Here is a 23,445-nt window from a genome sequence, read left to right as displayed (position 1 = left end):
AATTGGCAGTTAACAGCCAATCACATCAAAGTGAATTTGGAGTCACATGTAGACCATTTGAGTAAGAGTATTAGTGAACCTGGCATGTTTTATGGTAATCCAAGAGTCACTATCACTTTTATGAGATTTTTAATCCAATCTGGATGATCTAAATTAAAATTTCTCAACTGCAATGATCCAATTTTACATGAGAATTTATGAATGAAGAGCTGGAGTAGATCATCAGGTCTCTCAAGCCTGTTCCACCATTCAATAAGATCATGGCTAATCTGATTGTTACCTCAAGTCCAAATTTCTTTCTACCCTGATAACCTTTCACCTTCCCCCTTGCTTAATAAGAATCTACCTTAAACATATTCAAGCATTCTGTTTCCACCAGCTTTTCCGAAAGACAGTGCCATAGATATCTAACCCTCTGACTGAAGAGCATTTCCTGATCTGGTTTTTGAACGGTCATCCCCTATTTCTTGATTCTTCCACAAGATTTGATTTGATGTGATTTATTACCGTCACTTGTACCGAGGTACAGTGAAAGTATTGTCAGACATGTCATACTATACAAGTGCATTGGGGAACAGAAGAGAGTGCAGAATACAGTGTTACAGCTGCAGAGAAGGTGCAAGAGGGAGATCAGAATTAACATTAGAAAGTTCCATTCAAAACTCTGAGAACAGCAGGAAAGAAGCTGTTCTTGAATCTGTTTGTCCATGTATTCAAACTTTTATATCTTCTGCCCGATGGAAGAGGGTGGAAGAGGGTATAATTGGGTAGGGGGGATCTTTGATTATGTTTGCTTTCCCGATGCAGTGGGAAGTCTAGATGGAGTCAATGGCTCGAAGGCTGGTTTTGGGATGGTCTGAATTGTGTTCACAATTCTCTAGTTTCTTGCAGTGAGCTTGGGAAGAGAAGTTACTGGATAGGATGCTCTTTATGGTGCATCTATAAAAATTGGTCAGAATCTTTATGGACGTGCTGAATTTCCTTAGCCTCCCGAAGAAGTAGTGGCATTGTTATGCTTTCTTGATCATAGTATTAACATAGGTGGACCAGGACGGATTGTTGGTGATCATCACTCTCAGGAACTTGACACTGTTGACCATCTCCTCCTCAGCCCCATTGATACAGACAGGGGTATACCCTACACTCCACTTCCTGAAGTCAATGTCCAGCTCCTTAGTTTTGCTGACATTGATGGAAAGATGGTTGCCATCAAGCATTCTATTTTCTTCCTGTCCCCTGTCTCATTGTTGTTTGCGATCTGACCAACGATGATGGTGTCGTCAGTAAACTTGTGAATGGAGTTGAGGTGGAATTGGGTCACACAGTCCTGTGTGCCTCAGGAGTATCGTAGAGGGCTGTGTACATAGCCTTGCAGGACACTGATGTTGAGGATTATGCTGGAGGAGGGTGCTTTCACCTATCCTTACTGATTGCAGTCACATCCATCCTGTCAGGATCTTGAATATTTCAATCAAGTCACCTCTTCCTCTTCTAAGCACGAGCAGAAACAAACCTGGGCTGCTCAAACTTCCCTTACCCGTTCCCAGGGAACACGGCATGCAAATATTTCAAAACAACAGGTCAAGACCAAAGGATGCAGGAATAGAAATGGACCATTCAGCCCATCAAGTCTGCTCCACTATTCAAAGGCTGATGTGAAAATCCTCAACTCCACTATTCTGACTTTTCTTTATAACCCTTGCTTCCCTTACTGAGTGAAACCTGGAATATATTTAATGACCCAGCCTTAACAATCCTTTAGGGTAAAGAATCCCACAGATTAACTACCCTTTGAGAGAAGGAATTCCTCCTTTAAATGGGCAACGCTTTATCCTGAGATTATGTCCTCTGGTCCTAGTCTTACCCATGAGGGGAAACTATCTTATAGGAACATAATATGCCCTGTTAAGTCTTGTATGTTTCAGTAAGGTCTCCTGTCATTCTTCTTAACTCCAATGAGTACAGATCCAACATATAAGACCATAAGACTTAGAAACAGAAGTAGGCCATTCAGCTCCTCGAGCCTGCTCCATTATTCAATAAGATCATGGCTGATTGAATTGAATTGAATTGAATTTATTGTCAGATGTACCAAGGCTCAGTGAAAATTCTTGTCTTGTGAGCAATACAGGCAGATCACAGAGTTAAGTAGCAGAGATAGTAAATAATAGCTAAACAGCGGCAAAAACAAAAACACAGGTACAGGTGAATGTTAAGAGTTTGTGAGTCCATTCAGTATTCTAACAACAGTAGGATAGAAACTGTTTCGAAACCGGCTGGTGCCTGTGTTCAGGCTTCTGTACCTTCTCCCCGATGGTAGAGGTTGTAGAAAAACATTGCCAGGATGGGATGGATCTTTGAGAATGCTGGCGGCCTTTCCTTGACATCGGGCCTGTAGATGGATTCTATAGATGGTCACACCAACACCTTGTACAGTACCCTGATGGTGGGACTAGGTCTGAGAGAGCTCTGGCGTGGTTCGGTTTTGAGAAAGCACAACTTGTTGGGGTTTGGGGGAGCACTGTCAGGGTCTGGGGACATGGGGAGGGGGCAGGGTCTGGGGACCGGGGAGGGGGCAGGGTCTGGGGACCTGGGAGGGGGCAGGGTCTGGGGACCGGGGGGAGGGGTCTGGGGACCTGGGGAGGGGGCAGGGTCTGGGGACCTGGGAGGGGGCAGGGTCTGGGGCCCGGGGGAGGGGGCGGGGTCTGGGGACCGGGGAGGGGGCAGGGTCTGGGGACCGGGGAGGGGGCAGGGTCTGGGGACCTGGGAGGGGGCAGGGTCTGGGGACCGGGGGGAGGGGTCTGGGGACCGGGGGAGGGGGCAGGGTCTGGGGTCCTGGGAGGGGGCAGGGTCTGGGGACCGGGGGGAGTGGTCTGGGGACCTGGGGAGGGGGCAGGGTCTGGGGACCGGGGGAGGGGGCAGGGTCTGGGGACCTGGGAGGGGGCAGGGTGTGGGGACCAGGGGAGGGGGCAGGGTCTGGGGACTGGGGGAGGGGGCAGGGTCTGGGGACCGGGGGGAGGGGGCAGGGTCTGGGGACCTGGGAGGGGGCAGGGTCTGGGGACCTGGGGAGGGGGCAGGGTCTGGGGACTGGGGGAGGGGGCAGGGTCTGGGGACCGGGGGGAGGGGGCAGGGTCTGGGGACCGGGGGGAGTGGTCTGGGGACCGGGGAGGGGGCAGGGTCTGGGGAGCACTGTCGGGGGGGAGGGAGGGGGGTTTGGGGGAGAATTGGGGGGGTGAGGTTTAGGGAGCACTGGATGGGGAGGGGTCTGGGGGAGGACGGGGAGGGTGTGTGGGCTTGGGGAGGGGGCGTGGTCTGGGGTGCACTGGGCGGGGCCTGGCGGTGCACTGGGCGGAGCCTGGCGGTGCACTGGGCGGAGTCTGGCGGTGCACTGGGCGGGGCCTGTTGGTGCACTGGGCGGGGTCTGGTGGTGCACTGGGCGGGGCCTGGCGGTGCACTGGGCGGGGCCTGGCGGTGCACTGGGCGGGGCCTGGAGGTGCACGGACAAGGTCGGGACCCGGGGCGCGCGCAGGGCGGGGGCGGGGTCTGAGCCCAGCTTGTGATTAGCTGGTGGCTCTGACGTAAAGTGCAGTGTCTCTATGGGAACCTGGCTGACGTCAGTGGCGTTGCATGGAGACCGCGTCTCATTCGCTCCTCTCACTGACGTCAGAACCTACGTCAATGGGGAAATGTCCCATGGAGCGGGATTCCGCGTCAGAGCGAGCAGACCCCGGCCAGCGGCTCCCGGAGTCAACAGGCCGTGTCCCGGGGCTGGTGGAGCGGGCGGCCCGCTGTCAGTGATGGTGATGCCGGATTGGCGCCGTGCGCCCGGGGACCGGGACCGGGACCGGGACCAGCCCCAGCCCCAGCCCCAGGCCCCGGCCCCCGCCCAGCCCCTGCCCCGGGCCCGGCGGAGGCCCCTCCGGGTGGGGTTCTATGAGATCGAGAGGACCCTGGGCAAAGGGAACTTCGCGGTGGTGAAGCTGGCGAGGCACCGAGTGACCAGGAGCCGGGTGAGTGTGAGCTCTGTCCCCGCTGTCTCTGTCTCTCAGACACGGGCTGGCCACGGGGCCGACCACGGGGCCCGGGACTAACTGCATCCGCCCTCTTCTCCCTCCAGGTCGCCATTAAAATCATCGACAAGACTCGGCTGGACCCCGGGAGCCTGGAGAAGATTTACCGTGAAGTACAAATCATGAAGCTGCTCAACCACCCGCACATCATTAAACTATACCAGGTACCGAGTGCGGGCTGGGGGAGGACCAGGGGGACTGGCTCTGTCCGAGCCTCAGGGCCAGGGGACCCACACAAAACCCGGGCTCGCTCTGGAAGCTGGTCTTTGGTGTTAAACCGGGTCTGGGGGACCGAGAGCTGCTGCCGCTGACGGTGCAGACAGGGGTGTAGAGAATTCCGCTTCAGTTTGTGCTCTCAACAAACATTCATAACATTCCGGCCTTTTGTTTTAACCAGTTTTTGTTCTCAGTACTACACTTAAATTACGAAAATTATGTTATCGTTTATTACTCAGTCGGGAATTTACGGAGGATTCTTTGTTCCTTGTCCATAGTCTGTTCCTGTTGTCTCATTTTCAAGATTCACATCATTTGCAAATTTTGAATTTTTTTTCTGAATCATCAGAACCAGGTCACTCATCTAATAACAAGTTCCCCCAACGCGAACCTCTGGGGAACTCAACTGTTTCCCTCCAGTCTGCAAAGCAAGCGTTCTTCAGAAAGACCTGTGTCAGCTGTATGCAACAGCCTGACTCCTGTTCGTAAACCTACACTCTCAATGAGTGTCAGAAGTAGGGGGAGCAGACCCAGAGCTCTCTGGATGATAACAGACATGATGTGTGTACATGCTCCATGCTTTCTTCATGCTTAGCTCTTCAAGCATGAACCAAGTGGAATGTAATGATTTGAACAGTAAAGAGAAATAGGACTGACAACAATAGAATATGAAATTGGAATGGCAGTTAACATGAAATCTCTTATAAGCATGTAAACTATGCAAGCAGCAGAACCTATTCACGATAATAGAGAAATACCTAAAAGCTCAGGGCAAGGAAAGAATAGTTAATGTGTGTACTTTGTGTTAATGTTCATTGTGGAGGAAGGTAGGAACTAAGTGCTAATGTCAACAGGCCCTGAGGCCCAGGCTAATGCTGAGGTCTTGGGTTCAAATCCCACTCTGGCAACTGGTGGGATCTACCTGAAATTATACAGAAAATGAAGCTAGTAAATGTAACCATGACAGTTATTACGTTGAAAAGTTTGTCATCTTTTGCTCATAAGTAATTCCATAAAAAGTGATAAATATTAACAATAAGAAATCTTAAGCCAATAATAAGGAAAATTTTCATGAGGTGCCACATTGTATTCATTTCCCAGTCTGTCTCAGAAAGCTGGTCAGGAAGTAAAGATCTTTAGAAGAAAGTGGAGAATTTTGAAATCTGGGTGCTAAGCGTCTGCTTAAAATTCCATTTATGGGTGACACAACAAATGAAGAGATGCTTGAAATCACAAGAGGAAAAAGAATCTTAAAAAATAACAATGCCCAGAAAATGTCAGTATTTCAGCCATTTGATCAGAGCTGAAATGTGACAGAGCTGTTAGAGGCAAATGTAGCACGGTGGCTGCAGAATAAGCTACAGTGGATGTGTGAGAATGGCATCCAAAAGACAAATGAACATGACATATGACAGCAGTCTTCCTGGGAGGTGCAGCTCCAACACAAAATGGGGTCATTTTGGCCATTGTGTTTGTGCTGGTTGTCTGCAAAAGCAATTCAACTCAGGCTATTCCTGTCATTTTCCCCATAGTCTTGCAAATTCTCGATGAAAGCTGCAATTCAAACTGTTATTACATTCTTAAGTGTATTCCAGAACCAAACTACAGACATGGCTTTTGGGAGGGAACACGTCCGTGTGATTAGTGTGGGATTGACATAATTTTGGGAAGACGGGGGACAGTGACATTAGTTTGAGATTGATACAGGGCTGTCAGGAGAGAGCAAGGCAGTAGGATTATGTTAGGATTGGGTACTGGGCTATGGGAAGAAATAGCAGCAGTGGGATTAACTTGGAACGGATGGGGTTTGGGAAGAGCACAGCAGTAGCTTAGATTGGGGTTGATATGAGTTATCAGGAGCTGGTGGGGGAGTGACATTGTTTGATAATTGATATAGGGCAATGATGGAGACAGCAGTGCAGTGAGATTAGTTTTGGAATGACACGGCTGTGGGAAGAGTGGGATCGGTTTGGGATTTTTGCAGGGTTATGGGAGATGGCAAGGCAATAGGATTAGGACTGATACAGGTTATCAGGAGAGAGTGGGGCAATGAGATTAGTTTTTTTTCCTCATGTTTATGACCGGATCAGAGGTACATGGGGTTAGAGTTAGACTAAGACATTTTTAATTTTTGTTATGCAGGGAATACGTAATATAAAATTCACATCAGTCAATATTAGCAGAATAAATACCTCCCAATTTTAAAAAGTGAAATGTTGCTTTCAGCTTTAGTGAGCCCAGACTGAATATCAATCTTGCAGTTGTAAATTTTATTTCTTGTGATTTCTTCATGGAAAGAAGAAGCTTGCATTTTTACAGCTGGTTTTGCTCCATCTTATCTCAAGCACTTTATTTCCTTCAGTTAAAATCCTTTGTTAAATACAGGTGATTGAATTTTACAGTCAGGCAGCAAGCGCTAACCCTGATCTTTACCTCCTGTCTGGCCAATACAGAAACTGGGGCCAGGGTTTGAAGTGCTGCTTGGACGATTGACCAAGTTGCTGTGATGTTTGCGAGATTCTAGGTGACCTTTCCAGATGAATTGTTCTCACTTGAGAGTGCCAGTCTCCTTTGTCACTGAGCCAAAGGAAATAATTGAATAGCAGCTTTTCTCCTTCAGAGCTAAGTTGTGACGTTGCCTGATCATCTGGCTGTGGGCCCAGTGTTCAGCACGTCATGCTCCACTCACTTGCTTGAACTTGTCATTTCCTGGAACGGCACTGCTCTCTTTACAGTTCTCGGTAATTGCTCTTTTCTCTGACGTATTTGGAGCAGTATTATTACTAAGCCACTCAGCTGCTGTTATGTTGTGTTTAAAATATTTGAGTGAATGTTATTCATTTATAACTAACTTAAGGAAACATTTTAAATATAAAATGTTGATTGACAAAGAAATGGCTTTTGTAGATAAATTCAGTTTTTTCTTTCAAATCTCAATATCAACAATTATACAAGAGATCTTGTTTATTTTTCCTTCCAACTTGCATAATTTCTATACTCTTCTAATTTAACCTGGGACATTTTTCAGATGTAACCACAACGCAGGTACAGGAGGGGGTTGGATAGAATAAATTTCCTTCCACATACTTCCATCCAGCACAAGTATAATGTAGTGTTACACATTGGGTAAAGCTTCTTCTTACAATGTCCCCATCAAATACTTCCAGGATAGGGACAGCACTGGATTAGATGCAGAGTAAAGCTTCTTCTATACTGTCTCCATCACACAGTCCCAGGAAATGATTTGGAGATGCCGGTGTTGGACTGGGGTGTACTAAGTTAAAAATCACTCCACACCAGGTTATAGTCCGACAGGTTTAATTGGAAGCACTAGCTTTCGGAGCACCACTCCTTTGTCAGCTAGTTGACAGCGTTCTGAAAGCTAGTGCTTCCAAATAAGCATGTTGGACTATAACCTGATGTGGAGTGATTTTTAACTCAGTCCCAGAAAAGGAACAGCACAGGGTTAGATACAGACTAAAGCTCACTCTATATTTTTAAACTGCAAGTCTTCTCTGCATTGTCTCTATCAAACAGTCCCAGGACAGGGACAGCACATAGTTAGGTACAGAGTAAGATTTGTTCTATGTGGCCCATTAAAATGTTCCAGTTCTTAATTTTAGAACCGCTTCCATTCGTGTCAGTTTGATTTCCCTTCCGTGTACTTTGGGGTAAAGTTTACATTTTGTAGTCTCATGTCTGGAACGGGAGGCCGATCAGTAAATGCACGTCTGTTACCTCTCGTCTCCATCCCTCGGACGACTGTCAGTGTGGAGTTTGCACATTCTCCTCGTGTGGGTTTCCTCCGGGTGCTCTGTTTCCTCCCACAGTCCAGAGATATGCAGGTCAGGTGAATTGACCATGCTAAATTGTCCACTGTGTTCTGGGATGTGTAGATTAGGTGTATTAGTCGGGGGGAAATGTGGGGTTAAAAGGTAAGAGGATGGGTCTGAGTGGGATACTCTTCAGAGGGTCAGTATGAACTTGTTGGGCCAAATGGCCTGTTTCCACACCATAGGGATTCTATGGTAATTCTATGATAACTCCCTCTGTCACCCCAATTGAATGAGGAAATGCCATGGTAATACTTGCTATGACCAGAGGAAGCAGGGATTTACCAGGATGTTTCCAGATCTGGAAGGTTTGCTTTATGAAGAAAGGCTGGGACTTTTTTTCTCCGGAGTGTTGGAAGTTGAGAGGTGAACTGATAGAAATTTATAAAATAATGAGAGCTAATAGGATAGGAGATTTCAAGACTAAGGGGCACATTTTAAGGTGAGAGGAGAGAGATTTTAAAAAAGACATGAAACAAATGTTTACAGAGGGTGGGTCATGTGTGGAATGAACTTCCTGAGGAAGTGGTGGATGCGGGTACAGTTACGACATTTAAAAGACATTTGGGTAGATATGTGAATAGGAAAGATTTGGAGGGCCAGGAGTAGGCAGGATGGACTAGTTCAGTTTGGGATTATGTTCAGCATAGACTGGTTTGACCAAAGGGTCTGTCTGTGCTGTGTGACTATAAATGGCTATAAATCTTAAATTCTGTCTAAAATGGTCTAGCAATCCACTCAGTTCAAGGGCAGCTGTGAATGGCAACAAATAGAGCCTAGTATCACATAATGAAAGAGCGTATTGTGGCAAATTCACAACTACCAGTGAGAAACTAGTCAATTGTAAGCAAGCATATAGCCAACATTAGGGCCACTTTCTGATTTCTAAATGTAAATACCACACCATAGTGTGTTTTTTTTCATGGCTTCTGAAAAGTGTTTATGAAGGAGACCAGTCCCAGCAGCCAGCTTGCTTCACTGACTGGCCTGATTGCAGGATCACTGATTCATCTTTGTCCACTGTGTTCTTTTTAAGGGAATCATTGAGTTAGAACTCAATTTAATATATGAACAAAGCTAAACTGAGAAATGTGGTGCATTTAAAAATATTTAAACATTTAAATTATAAGATCATTGACAATATTTTACTTTTTTTGATCCCAAAGGTTATGGAAACAAAGGACATGCTGTATATTGTGACCGAGTTTGCACAGAATGGTGAAATGTTTGGTGAGTTTGCCGTTTCTCTTTGCAAGTGTTTTGGATTAAATTGAGAAAAATGATTCCTTTTTGCCCTGAAATATCTCATCTTTTATAAATCATAGATTGCCACTAACAGCAGTGAGATAGACTATAGATTACTTCCAGCAATAACCGCATTATCTGTAATCTATAGATTAACAAACAGCAGTAACCATATATTTTGTAATCTACAAATTACCATCCGCAGTAATCACATTTTCTATAATCTACAGATTACCTGTCTGCAAACGGCCCATTAAGTGAGAGTGAAGCCCGTGCCAAATTCTGGCAGATCCTGATGGCTGTGGAATATTGTCACAATCATCATATTGTTCACAGAGATCTAAAGAGTGAGAATCTGCTGCTTGACGACAACATGAACATTAAGATTGCAGGTAAGAGATTTTTCTGTCACCCTCAGTGCTGTTTTCTGTCATGCTCATGTAAGAGCAATGAATATGTTGAACCTTTTTCTCCAACATTCTCTTTGTCCTTTCTACATACTGTTCTGTTATACTCATGAGGACCAGCTGGTTGACTGTAGTAAGAAGTTGTAGCTCTGCTGCTCATTACCATTACAGACTTTATCAGACAGTAGGCAAACCCTCTGAATGAAGATGGTAAAACCAGGAGAACGGTTCTGGGCTGCTGCAGGGACTGTAAGGTCAGCAGAGTGTGTGGTACGGCTAGAGTTTGAGGGTGTAGGACTTTTATTTATTCATGGGTATGGACCTTGCAGGCTGGCATTCATTCCAAATGATTCTTGTGAAATGATAGTGAGGAACCTTCTTGTACCACTGGGACTCATTAGCCCACAGTAATGAAGGCATGGGAGTTACAGTAAAGGAACAGTAGTATAGTTGCAATTGAATGTGTTACAAGGCTTCAAGGCACGTGGTGAAGCACAAATGAAAACATTAACCTTTTCCCAGAAAGTAGGCTTACTTACAAGGAGCAGCATTACAGAAAAACAATTAATCTAATAAAAGCAAAATAATGCAGATTCTGGAAATTCAAATAACAAAGCACTGGAGAAACAAGAGGAGAAATTTCTGGAGAAATTCAACAGGTGGCGGTATCGTGAAGAGAACAAATGTAACATTCTGAATGCTGTATGACTTCCTTCAAAACTCAATCAGCCAAATTAACAATTTGACAGCCCTTTAAAGAAACACAGTAACGAGAGTAAAACCTTCAAAGGAATTCATGAAAATAAATTGTCACTCCCAATGCTGATATATATTATTTATGAATTAAACAAATAACTTTTAAAGAACTAGACCTTGAAGTCCATGGGCTGAATGGCTTACCTTTGCTTTGATAGCTATTTTGTGGTCTTAAGGCAGAGAATGGCGCTACGTCATAATGCTTGTTCGATGAGCTAATTTACCCCTTAAAAGGGGAGTTGTAATACAAAATTCTTTTGATGATTGTTTTTATGTTTCAATAAGGTTGTCTTTCATTCCGCTAAATTCCAATGAGCACAGACCCAACTAACTCAACCTCCTCATAAGAAACCAGATACCTGTGATCAGACAAGCGAACTTTCTCTGAACTGTGTCTGACACCAACACATCTTTCCTTTGATAAAGGGACCAAAATTATTCAGTGTTCCAGCTGTGGTCTGACTGGTATTTTGTATAGTTTTAGAAAGATCTCCCTATTTTGATACTCCAATCCCTTTGCAGGCAAGTGAGATGTTGGCCTTTATTTCCAAGTTACCTGCTGAACTTGGATGCTAGCTTTTTGAGATTTATGGGTGAGGATCCCTAAATCTCTCTGTGCTGTAGCTTTCTGCTGTCCTTCTCTATTTAAATAATATCCTCTACACCTCCTGCTGACGTACATAACCTCACATTTTTCCCACATTATATTCTATCTGCCAAGTTTTTGCTCATTTGCTTCCCCTGTGCATATCCCTGTGTAGATTCTTTGTGTCATCCTCATTGCTTGCCTTCCCATCTATTTTTGTCATCCACAAACTTGGATGTAGTTCATTCACTTTCCTCATCCAAGTTGTTATTATAAATTGTGAATAATTGTGCCCCTAGCACTGATCCTTATGGCATTCCCCAATTACAGGTTTCCACCCTGAAAATGCCTCCCTAACCCAGATCTCTGCCTCTTGTTAGCCAACCTTCTGTTACACTAATACACTACCTCTAACATCGTGGGCCCTTAACTTGTTAAGTAGCCTTATGTGCGGTACCAAATCAATCGTACATTTCCCCATAACTCTGAATGTTTTTCTACTCAATCATAATCATACAGTACAGAAGCAGCCCTTTTGCCCATTGAGTTTCACTGACAAAAACTCTAAATCTACACCAGTTCCAACCATTAACAATGTTTGGCTTGTAAGAGAATTTGCAGTTGATGGTGTTTCATACATTTGCTGCCCCTTTCCCTCTAGGTGGCAGATGTAATGGGTTAAAACTAGAGTTTAGATTAGATTAGATTCTCTACAGTGTGGAAACAGGCCCTTTGGCCTAACAAGTCCACACCGACCCTCCGAAGAGTAACCCAGTCAGACCTATTTCCCTCTAAGTTAAGTTGCTGTTTGTAAAAATTCTTAAGAACTCAGCAGGTTTTAGTTTATTGGGTGAGTAATTTGCCTCTTCTTTCACAGATTTTGGTTTTGGAAATTTTTATAAGCAAGGTGAGTTGTTGTCGACTTGGTGTGGCAGCCCACCCTATGCAGCACCAGAAGTCTTTGAAGGGAAAGAGTATGAAGGTCCTCACATTGATATCTGGGTAGGTGAAACAAAAGAAATTTGTTTATAGATTTGAGATATCTTTAATTCTGGTGCACATGAAGAAATGACAGACATTTTCTTTGTTCCAACAGAGTTTGGGAGTGGTCCTGTATGTTCTAGTTTGTGGATCCCTACCATTTGATGGTCCGACATTACCAGTCCTGAGGCAGAGGGTGATAGAAGGCCGTTTCCGAATCCCATTCTTCTTATCTGAAGGTACATTTACTTTCTAAGCACTCATCATTTTTCAGCATTTCCTTTTGATTTTAATATTCACCAGATTATTACAAAGAAATAACTCTCTAGTAATGTAAAGTTTGTGTGCAGTTTGAGCTTAATCTTGACTAAAGCTGATTATTTGCTCTAACAGACTGTGAGAATTTAATTCGCCGCATGCTGATAGTGGATCCTGTGAAGCGGATTACAGTCTCTCAGATTAAACAGCACCGCTGGATGTTGACGCAGAAACCACCAACCTATACCCTCAAAGACTACAACTCAAACCTTGGCAATTACAATCAGCAGGTTCTTAGCCTCATGCACAGCCTTGGTATTGACAAACAGAAGACTATCGAGGTAGAGTATCAGATGTGGGAACAGCATCTTGAACCAGTGCTTTATTGTGAAAGGGTATTTAGAGCTTTATGTTTACATCTCTATCTACAAATGAAGAAGACAAATGAAAATTGTAAAAAAAGTCAAAAACCATTCACTTTAATGATAAAAATTAAAGTAGAAGTAATTAAAACAGTTTTCTGTAATTTTTGATTGTGTACTTCTCAATAACATCCAGTCAACTCTAGTACAAGTGACATAATTCCAAATATCTTGTGTTATCTGATGATTAAATTAGATTATCTACAGTGTGGAAACAGGCCATTCAGCCCAACAAGTCCACATCGACCCTCTGAAGAATAACCCACCCAGACTGAGATGCTGTAATTTTGAATTTTTCTGATACCTTAAAACTGTCAATTTTAATTTTACAGTCATTACAGAACAGCAGTTACAACCACTTTTCTGCAATCTACTACCTTCTTCTTGAAAGAGTTAAAGAACACCGAAGTTTATTGCTTGGTTACTATCAGGCTTCAGTACAACATCAAGTGTCCAGAGAAACATCTGAACACTTTCAAATGGAGGTGAGTTATAAATAGTTAGTGCTGAATGGAAGAAATTGAAGTGTGTCTCTGGGAAGTACTGGCAGTGACCTTTATTTCCTGAGATGTAAATGCTGAAGGAGCTTTCAGCAATGACACTAACCTGTCTGAGCTTCACACTTTGTTTCTGTGAAAGTTGCTCAACATGTGCTTTTTTGAGAGTTGCTGTAAATTCTTCATGTGGTCACTGCATTCTTTACTTTTAAGAGTCACTGGCGTTTGCATATCTTGAGGCCAATGCTGTGACTGATAACTCCTCAGGTACAAATCAGACCCTCCCACACTTCAGTCATCTGGAATGTGACATTACTTGTTCATTGTGGAGAGGTGAAGGTGTATTAGTAATGTGACTGGATTAGTAGTTCACAATCCCAATCTAATAACCTGGGGACATATGCTCAAATCCCACCATCACAGATGGTGACATTTGGGTTCAGTTTAAAAAAAAATACAAGCCTGATGCTGTCCATGTAACCATGTCGATTGTTGTAAAAACCCTTCTAGTTCACAAATGCCCTTGAGAGAAGGAAATCACTGGCCGACATGTGACACCAGACCCTCAGCAATGTAGTTAACTCTTAACCACCTTCGGGGCAGTTAGGAATGGGCAGTAAATGCTTGGGCTAGCCAGCAATGTCTGTGTTGCATTAGTTAAAAACATGTCAGAAAGACGCAATTTATTTTTCTGAAGCTGTTGAATGTTTAAAAACCTGAGAATAATAAACAATGTTTTATATTTTAAATTTTTAAAAATAACTTGGATGCTGAATTCTGCAGAATCTGTTGCTCCATTTTATGTTGTTTTAGCTTTTATGAAGCAACTTATTTCACAAAAGAAATTTCTGAATTTCCTTTTATTTTCTATTAACTGATCAAGCAGCCAGTGCTTCACCCAGTGGATGCATCAGTCAACGTCCTGATCAGGAATCGATCAATGTCTCGTAGCATCTTGCTGGACACTACTATCAGCGAAGAGGCAAGACAGGAACAGGATCTAGAGGAACATATACTGGAGAAAATCCAGATCCCACTGCACACTCTAAGCAGTGCAACCCGGCGACACACAGTGGCTGGTGTGCCTGCTCATTTGAAGAACGAGACTGCTCCCTGTAAGTTTTTACTCAATATAATGTAGCTTCAGTTAGGCCATGAGTATGTCTCGCAGTATTTTAATTGTCTGAGACTATTCTCAGCTGGACAATGGGAAGAGCTGGGTGACACGTTAGGGTGTCTCAGTATCGCAGTATGTTGAGGGAGATCCAGTATCTGGAAACACTAGCTGGAAGTTCTGAGGTTCCAGGAACGATGGGGAAAGGTCTCCGAGCACTGGGGAGCAGAGTGCTGAATTTTACAGCATTGAGCATCACTGGGGCATGAGATGCAGCAGATAATGCAGACCTGGCTATGCCAGTACTGAGCATTTCCTAAGATGATGATTCTGGCATGTAGCAGTTAATGAGGGATCTGTTCTATCAGGTTGGGTCAGTCAGCCTTCCTCCTAAAGTGGGCGAAAGTGAGATCTGCAGATGCTGGGGTCAAGATTAGAGTGGTGCTGGAAAAGCACAGCAGGTCAGGCAGCATCCAAGGAGCAGGAAAGTTGATGTTTCGGGCAAAAGCCCTTCATCAGGATTGAGCAGAGACTTTAGAACTCCACACGAACAGGGAATATTGGTCAGAGTCTATGAATATGAAGAGTCTGCCACAGTGGAAGACACAAGATAGATACAAAACCTAGAGGATGGTCTGAGTGCTGAAAGGAGCGGGAATGAAGGTAATTAATACCAGCAGAGAAGTATGACCGAAACTTCAGGGTCTTAAAAACTGACAAATTCACGGAATGCAAAGACCAGCATTCTAAAAGAGAGAACTCCCAAGATAATGGATGTGTTAGCTACAAGTTTCCAAAATTTGTTAGATTTTGGAACTATCACAGTAAGTTAGCAAACATTACTTTAACCAAATATTACCACTCAAGAAATGACTGAGAAAGGAAACAATGTTTGTCTGACATAAGCATATATTAGTAAGGAACTCTTAACAATGTACTTTGAAAAGTAAATCATGTTTGACCAAGATAGGTAAGATAAGGGCTCATGGAGTTGGAATAATATATTAGCATCAATAATTGATGGATAAATGATTGTAATTGCAGACAGTAGCCATAAATCAGACTCATTCCAACTGGCAGGGGAGAATAAGTGGAGTGCTACAAGGATCAGTGTTGGAGCCTCAGCTGTTTATCATTGAATTGTTACCCCTCAGTGGGTTAACACAGGAAATCAAGCCCCCACTATTCCCAGAGCCATCACAAATATTAAAAACTTTTTTTAAAAGTACACAGAATTCGGATCCAGGCTGACAGAGCATGGAACAGGTCTCTACTGAGCAAGAATTACTATTTAGTTAAAGAAAATATACTGTAGCTACTGTTAAGGAATTATGAATTGCTAGCATATTACTGTACTAATTAAAATTTTAATTCCCCTTATCAATTCCCCCTTACACACAGACACACGTGCGTTATAGGCAGAGGGAAAGACTGAAAGCTGTTCAATGCTCCCTGTTCACCGAATCTGCTGAGATGATTCTTGTGTTAATTTGAACACTCGGTCTTCCTTCCACAGGTTCACACTTCAGTGAGTGGGCAACAATAAGGTGGATTGTAAGGAAGTAGGTGGTAGTATCTAAAGACAAGCAGAATGCTCTTTGAAAGGCATGAAACTTTTAAACTGTTCTTCCATATTCTTTCACTGAATGTGAGTGTTTGTTGTCCATCCCTAATTGGCTATGAACTGAGTGGACATTGCTGTGTGTCTGGAGTCATATGGAGGCTAAATTAGATAAGGGTGAGAGATTTCCTTCCTTAAAGCACATGAGTGAACCAGATGGGTTTCTACACAATTAACAAAGATTTCATGGTTACTATCATGAGGATGAGCATTCAATTCAAGATTTATTTGATTAAATGTCACTATCTTCCTCCCAGAGCATTCGTCTAGGTTCTGAATTACTAGTCTAGTGCCATTATCACTGTGCCATTATCACTGTGCCACATCTCCACACAGTTAACAGGACTTGGTATACTGTTGTGATCTTCATGCACCTCTTAATGGAGTGTATCTTGTCCATCACTACCCACTAGGAGACACAGTGTAACATATAATCTACTTCCTCTTACAGAAAGTGCAGTAGCAGTTGTATAGATTAGACATGTCTGCATAGCTTACCAGTTACTTTCATTTTAAAAAGAAAATATTTATAGGATGAGGGCTTCACTTAGCTAGGCCTGTATTTATTGCCCAGAGGGCAGTTAAAAGTCAGCCACATTGCTGTGGGTCTGGAGTCACATGTAGACCAGACCAGGAAAGAATGGCAGCTTCCTTCCCTAAAGGGCATTAGTGACCCAAATGGGATTTTCCCAACAATGGGTTCATGGCCATCATTAAACTCAAGTTCTTGAAGATTTGTAGCTCAGATTGTGGATGATGTTGATTTGCTCACTGAGCTGGTATGTTTGTTCACAGATGTTTTGTTACTGTACTAAGTAACATCAGTTAAAAATCTCACAACACCAGGTTATAGTCCAACAGGTTTAATTGGAAGCACACTAGCTTTCGGAGCGACGCTCCTTCATCAGGTAGTAATCACCTGATGAAGGAGCATCGCTCCGAAATCTAGTGCTTCCAATTAAACCTGTTGGACTATAACCTGGTGTTGTGATTTTTAAGTTTGTACACCCCAGTCCAACACCGGCATCTCCAAATCATAAGTAACATCAGTGTGCTTCACCAGAGAGATGACTATGTTACCTAGTATGGTGACGAAATGTACCCAAACTTACCCACTCAGCAAGCAAGTCAACAACTTCATTTAAGCTCTTAATTCCATATTTTTATTGAACTCTGATTCCATCTGCTGTGGCAGGATTTGACCCTAAAATATTACCTGGGTATTTTGATCTGGATCCCCAAAACATAACCTGTGTGTTTTGATTAACAGCTCAGCGATAATACCACTAGGCCATTGCTTCCCTGTATATAGTCTTGCTTTTGTTCACTAACTGTTCTGCTATTAATATATTTGTGATAAATAGAGGAATGCAATGCATACCAGGAGCACATACCGTTAATGTACATTTACAACAAGCAGTTAGGAAGGCAAATGGCGTGTTAGCCTTTATTGCAATGGGATTGAAGTTTAGCAATAGGAAGTCTTGCTACAATTGTATAAGGCTTTGGTGGGGCCATATTTGGGATTCTGTTGAAGGTTTTGATTCTCTGATTTATGAAAGAAGGCAGTACAGCAAAGGTTCCCTGGCATGTGCCCTATGGTTGAGATGACTGACATCTGATAGGAGGCTGAGTAAATTGGGTCTCTGTTCTCTGGTATTTAGAAGACTGAGAGGTGATGTCACCAAGACGGAGATTTCTGAAGGATGTTGACAGTAAGCACTGAGGTTGTTTTCACACACAAGTGACCCCTTTGCTGACCCCAACATCAGGAATCAGAAATTGGCAAGAGATTCAACTTCCTTAGTAAACCACAGCTCCTGCGCTCAACAACTCCCGCCCTGCCTGACAGGTACATAGTTATCAAGGGCACACAGCAGCTGTTCCTTGAAGAAGCTCCACATTTCAATTAAGCCCATCTCCTGCAGTTTCCTTCCCCATCCTAAATCTTGTCTAATTGCATCATAATTACCTTTCCCCCAACTATAACTCTCGCCGTCTGGTGTATACATATCCCTTTCCATCGCTAAAGTAAACATAACTGAATTGTGGTCACTATCACCAAAGTGCTCACCCTCCCTCCAAATCTAACACCTGGCTGGGTTCATCACCCAGTACCAAATCTAATTTGGCTTCGCCCCTTGTTGGCCTGTCTATATACTGTCAGAAAACCCTCCTGTACACATTGGACAAAAACTGACCCACCTAAATTACTTGAGCTATAATATTCCCAGTCAATATTTGGAAAGTTAAAGTGCCCCATAACAACTACCCTGTTACACTCTCTCCTTTCCAGAAATATCTTTGCTATCCTTTCCTCTACATCTCTGGAACTATTCGGAGGCCTATAGAAGGCTCCCAACAGGGTGACCTCTCCTTGCCTGTTTCTAAACTTAGCCCAAACTACCTCAGTTGACGAGTCCTTTCTGCAGCTGTAATATTGTCCTTGACTAACAATGCCACACCTCCCTCTCTTTTACTACCTTCCCTGTTCTTACTGAAATATCTAAATCCTGGAACCTGCAACACCATTCCTGTCCCTGTTCTACCCATGTCTCTGAAATGGCCACATCATTGACATTCTTGTGAACAGTGATTTCAGCAATTACCCCATTGTGTAACAAGGTATTTCCTCTTGCCCAAAATCTTAAATTTGTGTTTGCTAAGTTTTTCTGAATACCATACCCAAACTTCACTTTCCACAGGTACAGCAATCTCCTCACAAGCCAATATACCAGAGGATGCATATTCCAATAGCTGTCTAATGACAACATCTGATGAGGGATTCCACTCCCCAAATATCACGAGGCTCACAGACGAGGCAATAGCTCCACCATTTGTATATACCACTTCTGCAACTCCTATACTGCAAACACAGGAACATGGAGTTGGAATCTGTGATACTCAGCTGCCACTCACCTTCCAGGAAGGGCGAAGAGCCTCTGACACCTCACTAACTGCAGGTAAATCTCACCATTGCAATTCCACTGTGAAAAAAGACTCTGCAGAGAAGCCAGTTAATTGAAGCTGTTACTGAGCTCTGTTGGTTGTCTTCTAGGTCTGAAACCTTTCCGCCAACAGCTGCGTAAAAGCACCAGGACAAGAGGATTCTTTGGGCTTAACAAAATTACTGGGATTACTCGACATATCTGGAGGTCTCCATTCTGCTTTGGGTCACGGAATCGAGCAGCTCAGCAGCACCCTCCTGGCAACTTCCACGAGGTCAATGTCAAACCATTCCAACAATTTAACTAATCTTTCCTTCACAACACAGGCAGCAGCTCTGGTTGTTACTGATGTAACTGTGTTTGTCACTCAGGTTGAGAACATTTTGCCTGGTCTTGTCCCCAAGATCACAACAGAAGGCAGCAATCTACTGGGCCAAGCTTTGCAGCAACAAAAGTGAGTTTCTGTCAAAGACCATGGGAAATTTTCTCGTCAATTTGTTTAAGACCAAAAATCAACAGCATAGGGTTCACTTATATCAAGGCAATCAATTAGACAGAAGTTACTGTCCAAACCTTGTTTCATCTAAGTATTAAGAAATCAAGACATGTTTAGGAATTTGGAAAATGTACAGGAAATGCCTCAGTCAATTGTTGGAAATTAAAGAAATAATTGCCAGCAACTGTGGAAATTATCCTCGGTCCTCGGTTCTCACTGCAGATTGCAGACTCACATAACCTCTCAGCAATAGCCTGATGATAGTTGTCAAATCATGTCTGTGTGGAAGGGTCATGGTATCACACTTTCTAAACGGGGAGAAAATTCAGAAGTCTGATGTGCAAAGAGACTTGGGAGTTCTAGTCCAAGATTCTGTCAAGGTAATCTTACAGGTTGAGTCAGTAGTAAGGAAAGCAAATTTAATGATGGGGCATTTATTTTGAGTGGATTTGAATATAAAAGCAGAGATGTACTTTTGAGACTCTGTAAGGCTCTGGTCAGACCAGAGTTTGGAGTATTGTGCACAGTTTTGGGCCCCATATCTCAGGAAAGATGTACGGCCCCTGGACTGTGTTCAGAGGAGGTTCGCGAGAATGGTCCCAGAAATGAAAAGCTGAACGTTGGAGGAACATTTGAGGACTTTGGGTTTATACTTGGAGTTTAGAAGGATGAGGGGGATCTAGCTAAATACACACAGGATACTGAGCGGTCTGGACAGAGTGGATGTTGGGCAGATGTTTCCATCGGTAGGAGAAACCAGGACCCGAGGGCACAGCCTTAGAGTAAAGGGAAGACCCTTTAAAATGGAGATAAGGAGAAACCTCTTCAGCCAGAGAGTGGGGAATCTATGGAATTCATTGTCACAGAAAGGTGTGGAGACCAGGTCATTGAGTGTATTTAAGACAGAGATAGATAGGTTCCTGAGTATCAAGGGTTAGGGGGAAATCAGGAGAATGGGGTTGAGGGGCTTATTAACCATGACTGACTGGCAGAGCAGGCTCGATGGGCTGAATAGCTTAATTCCTGTTCCTATGTCTTATGGTAACTTTTAGCCTTCAATAGGAATAGATTTGGATTCAGATTTTGAACTTATGTTGTTTTGAGAGCCAAGGGCTGGAGTGGGATCATAAAACATTCCAGATCATTTCCCTAATTCCTTACTTCTTATTTTGCAGAATGTTGCAGCTCAGATGTCTGAACAGTTCCCAGCCTAAACGCTTTGTGGAACCCAACTCTGTGAAGACCCCTGTGTTCCAGAGTGTAATGGAAATAGCACATGATTTAAAACCTGCACCTCACTTAATGCCCTCTTCCTTTCTGCCAGACTTCACACAGACAGACTGTGAGGCAGTGTGCACAGCCCAGTCACAGCTCTGCTGTTTACTGGGTGTCAACTTGATGCAGGCACCCCTCAGCACCAGCCCCACCTTCTCCAAGTTCCTCCATCAAACTCTGTTCTCATCACAAAATCAAAGTGACGGACTGGGAATAGACTGGGAAATGGAGGATCTGACAAGAACACAACTTGACCAAATTGTGTTGGTGAATTAACTTTCTCGACTGCATGAACTCTGAAACTTCTGAAGCAATAAAATCTTCAATCTGTGACATTTTGATAATTAACCGCAAGTGACAAAACCCAAGCATTGGCAACAATTCTCCCATTATTTTTATTACTTCAAAAACATTTCTGTGTCTGGAAAACCTGAATAACCAAAGGATGGTTTCACTCCACCTCTTCATCAATATTCTAACATATTTGGAGGTTTCTTGTGGCACAGTGGTAGTGTCCCTAACTCTGGGCCAGGAGGCCAGGGTTCAAGTCCCACCTGCTCCAGAGGGGTGTGTCTTAATATCTCCGAATAGGTTGATTTTCAAAAACATTATAAGCTGCAATCGAAGCATAAGTCACTTTACTTTTGGTGTGAATTAATAATTAGAGTATCTCTGCATTGTCAATTGGTGAAGTGATTCAATGACCAGAATTACCTCAAATTCATCAAAGCTATTTCTGATGAGTGGAGCCACTTACTCCAATCAGCTAGGATTGACTATGCTGGCGTGACCCTGAATATCCCAATCCACCCAGGAATCCACTCTTCAGGAAAGGAAGCTGCTACATATCTGGATATATTGATCACCATCAGTTACAAGATTCCTGGGATTTTAATATTCTGTTTGCAACAGGGGAATCCTACTGGCGGCAATAGGAAAGAAAAACCCTTGTATTCCTGAATTGTTTGCTGGCTGTATACTGGGGTTTGAATTTCCAATGATTGCCCTGGAATTATCAAGAAATATTTTGGTGTAAAGAATCCAGAAGAGATTGAGATTCTGCTGCTCATATGATTTTTTAAAATTTAATATCTGGGTCCAAATAGGAATGAATCCACTTTAGGGACTGTGCAATAATCTGTTCCAGTTATACTTGCTGTGAGGGAGAAATGAACAACTTTGAAGGACCTTACTTCAGTATAAGTACTAAAACATGATTAAAAGTTGTATGTGTTTTAACAGCATTCCTGAATTATTCACTGTAATTACCAGGATTTTACTGTGTATTTAAAAAGTCCTACTTTCTTCCAAGTTCAGATTAATTTGAATCTTTTTCAGTATTTGGCTACCCTGTATTTTAGTAACTGATCTTTGTCGCATTTTCTAACAGGTGTGTATTCCTGTGGGTTAGGTCACCATTGTGATGATCATACAATTGATATCAGTGACCTTTCACCAAGCTCATTTACATATCAACCTAATTTCTCAACATAGTGTTACTAAAGAAATGGAGGAGGCAAACGTGCAGATGCTGCAAACTTGCCTTCAGAAGTTAAAAACAAAGGACCAAGCTGCTGTGCATGCCTGATCTTGTAACTATCACTCTAAGGTCAGAGGTTTTGTTATTATTAGTCTGAAAGTATCAAGTTTATTTCTTTTGGCCTCCTTATGACTATACTGAGTGCTGCCTCCATCATTAACCAAAGTCAAACTCCTTCAGAGAGTCCTGCAGCTTCATAGAAACAGTGCACAATACAGTACTCATTTGGTCTGTCAGGTTCATCAGGGAACACTCCATTTTGAGACAGGTTAAATATTTTTACATTAAAGTTTTCTCTGCATTTTAGACTAACCTACCTACAATGTGGGTCAGACAAATACATACCTATTTTCATTCAAGACCACAGGGAAATTGTGCTGTAAAATATTAGGGGGTGTATTGTCACTGGGCTAGTAATCCAGACACACCATACAAGAAAATCAAAGTATGTATTCACTACAGTATGATTGGATGGTGTAGGTTTGAATTTTAGGAAATAGCAGAATCTGAAATGCTTGATCCACTTCACTCATTGCATTATTGTTAGTTTTGTTAAATTGATTAATATTTAGATGTTTCAATTTATTTATTGATTTTTAAACAAATAAAACTGATTTTCCAATTTGCTGTTGCATCATTCTGTGTAATGCTGCCTGCTCGCGATACATGAAGCTACAGATTTACATCAGCATCATGGCCAAGTCTGCTTCATTCAGAAGTCCCACTTGACTTAACGCTGTTTGACAACTGACCGCTGAGGCCTAGAAACCAGCCACAAATTGATGTAAATCACTACCAACATATCACATATGCCCAATACGATTGGCTCACAAATGCAGAAACCATTCTGCAAACCTTTCATTATGTTCCTTTTAGTAATGTGACGATTGTGTGTATATACATATATGTGTATGTTTGCTTTCTCTCTCCTCCGAATGAAGAATTTTCCATGCTTCCACTATCTCACTATAAACACATACATTGTTCCTTTTCTGGTAAGAGCCGTTCGCTCCCTCAAGCCTTGCCTTAGTAGAGTAGGCAGGAAAGTGGAGTTGAGACCATAATTTTATTAAATGGATGGGCAGACTAGTCCAGTTCTCAGTTGAGTGTGTGGTGCTGGAAAAGCACAGCAGGTCACGGCAGCATCCGAGGAGTAGGAGAATTGACATTTCAGGCAGGG

The 23,445-nt window shown here is 43.1% G+C and overlaps 1 protein-coding gene across 2 annotated transcripts; it reads left to right on the top strand.

The window, feature by feature from the left end:
• Nucleotides 1-3,752: 3,752 nt before the first annotated feature.
• On the top strand, nt 3,753-22,887 carry sik1 (salt-inducible kinase 1). Of its 2 annotated transcripts, none has more exons than XM_043701461.2 (13): nt 3,753-4,010; nt 4,118-4,234; nt 9,286-9,349; nt 9,595-9,756; nt 11,991-12,115; nt 12,210-12,333; nt 12,488-12,693; nt 13,107-13,259; nt 14,155-14,386; nt 18,712-18,969; nt 19,065-19,228; nt 19,326-19,408; nt 20,626-22,887. In XM_043701461.2, exons 1-13 carry the CDS (start codon nt 3,798-3,800, stop codon nt 20,999-21,001), a joined length of 2,277 nt encoding a protein of 758 aa, XP_043557396.2. In that variant the 5' UTR covers nt 3,753-3,797; the 3' UTR covers nt 21,002-22,887. The 2 variants fall into 2 exon arrangements, with proteins under 2 accessions (XP_043557396.2, XP_043557398.2); XM_043701463.2 differs by having other exon boundaries at nt 3,754-4,010; nt 14,158-14,386.
• Nucleotides 22,888-23,445: the final 558 nt, after the last annotated feature.

Source organism: Chiloscyllium plagiosum, unplaced genomic scaffold, assembly GCF_037043375.1.
Source record: "Chiloscyllium plagiosum isolate Xiang-an unplaced genomic scaffold, Cpla_swu_hap1 HiC_scaffold_12, whole genome shotgun sequence".
NCBI classification, from domain to species: Eukaryota; Metazoa; Chordata; class Chondrichthyes; order Orectolobiformes; family Hemiscylliidae; genus Chiloscyllium; species Chiloscyllium plagiosum.
The sequence above is the reverse complement of the archived record's forward strand: the minus strand, read 5'-3'. Positions and strand labels throughout refer to the sequence as shown.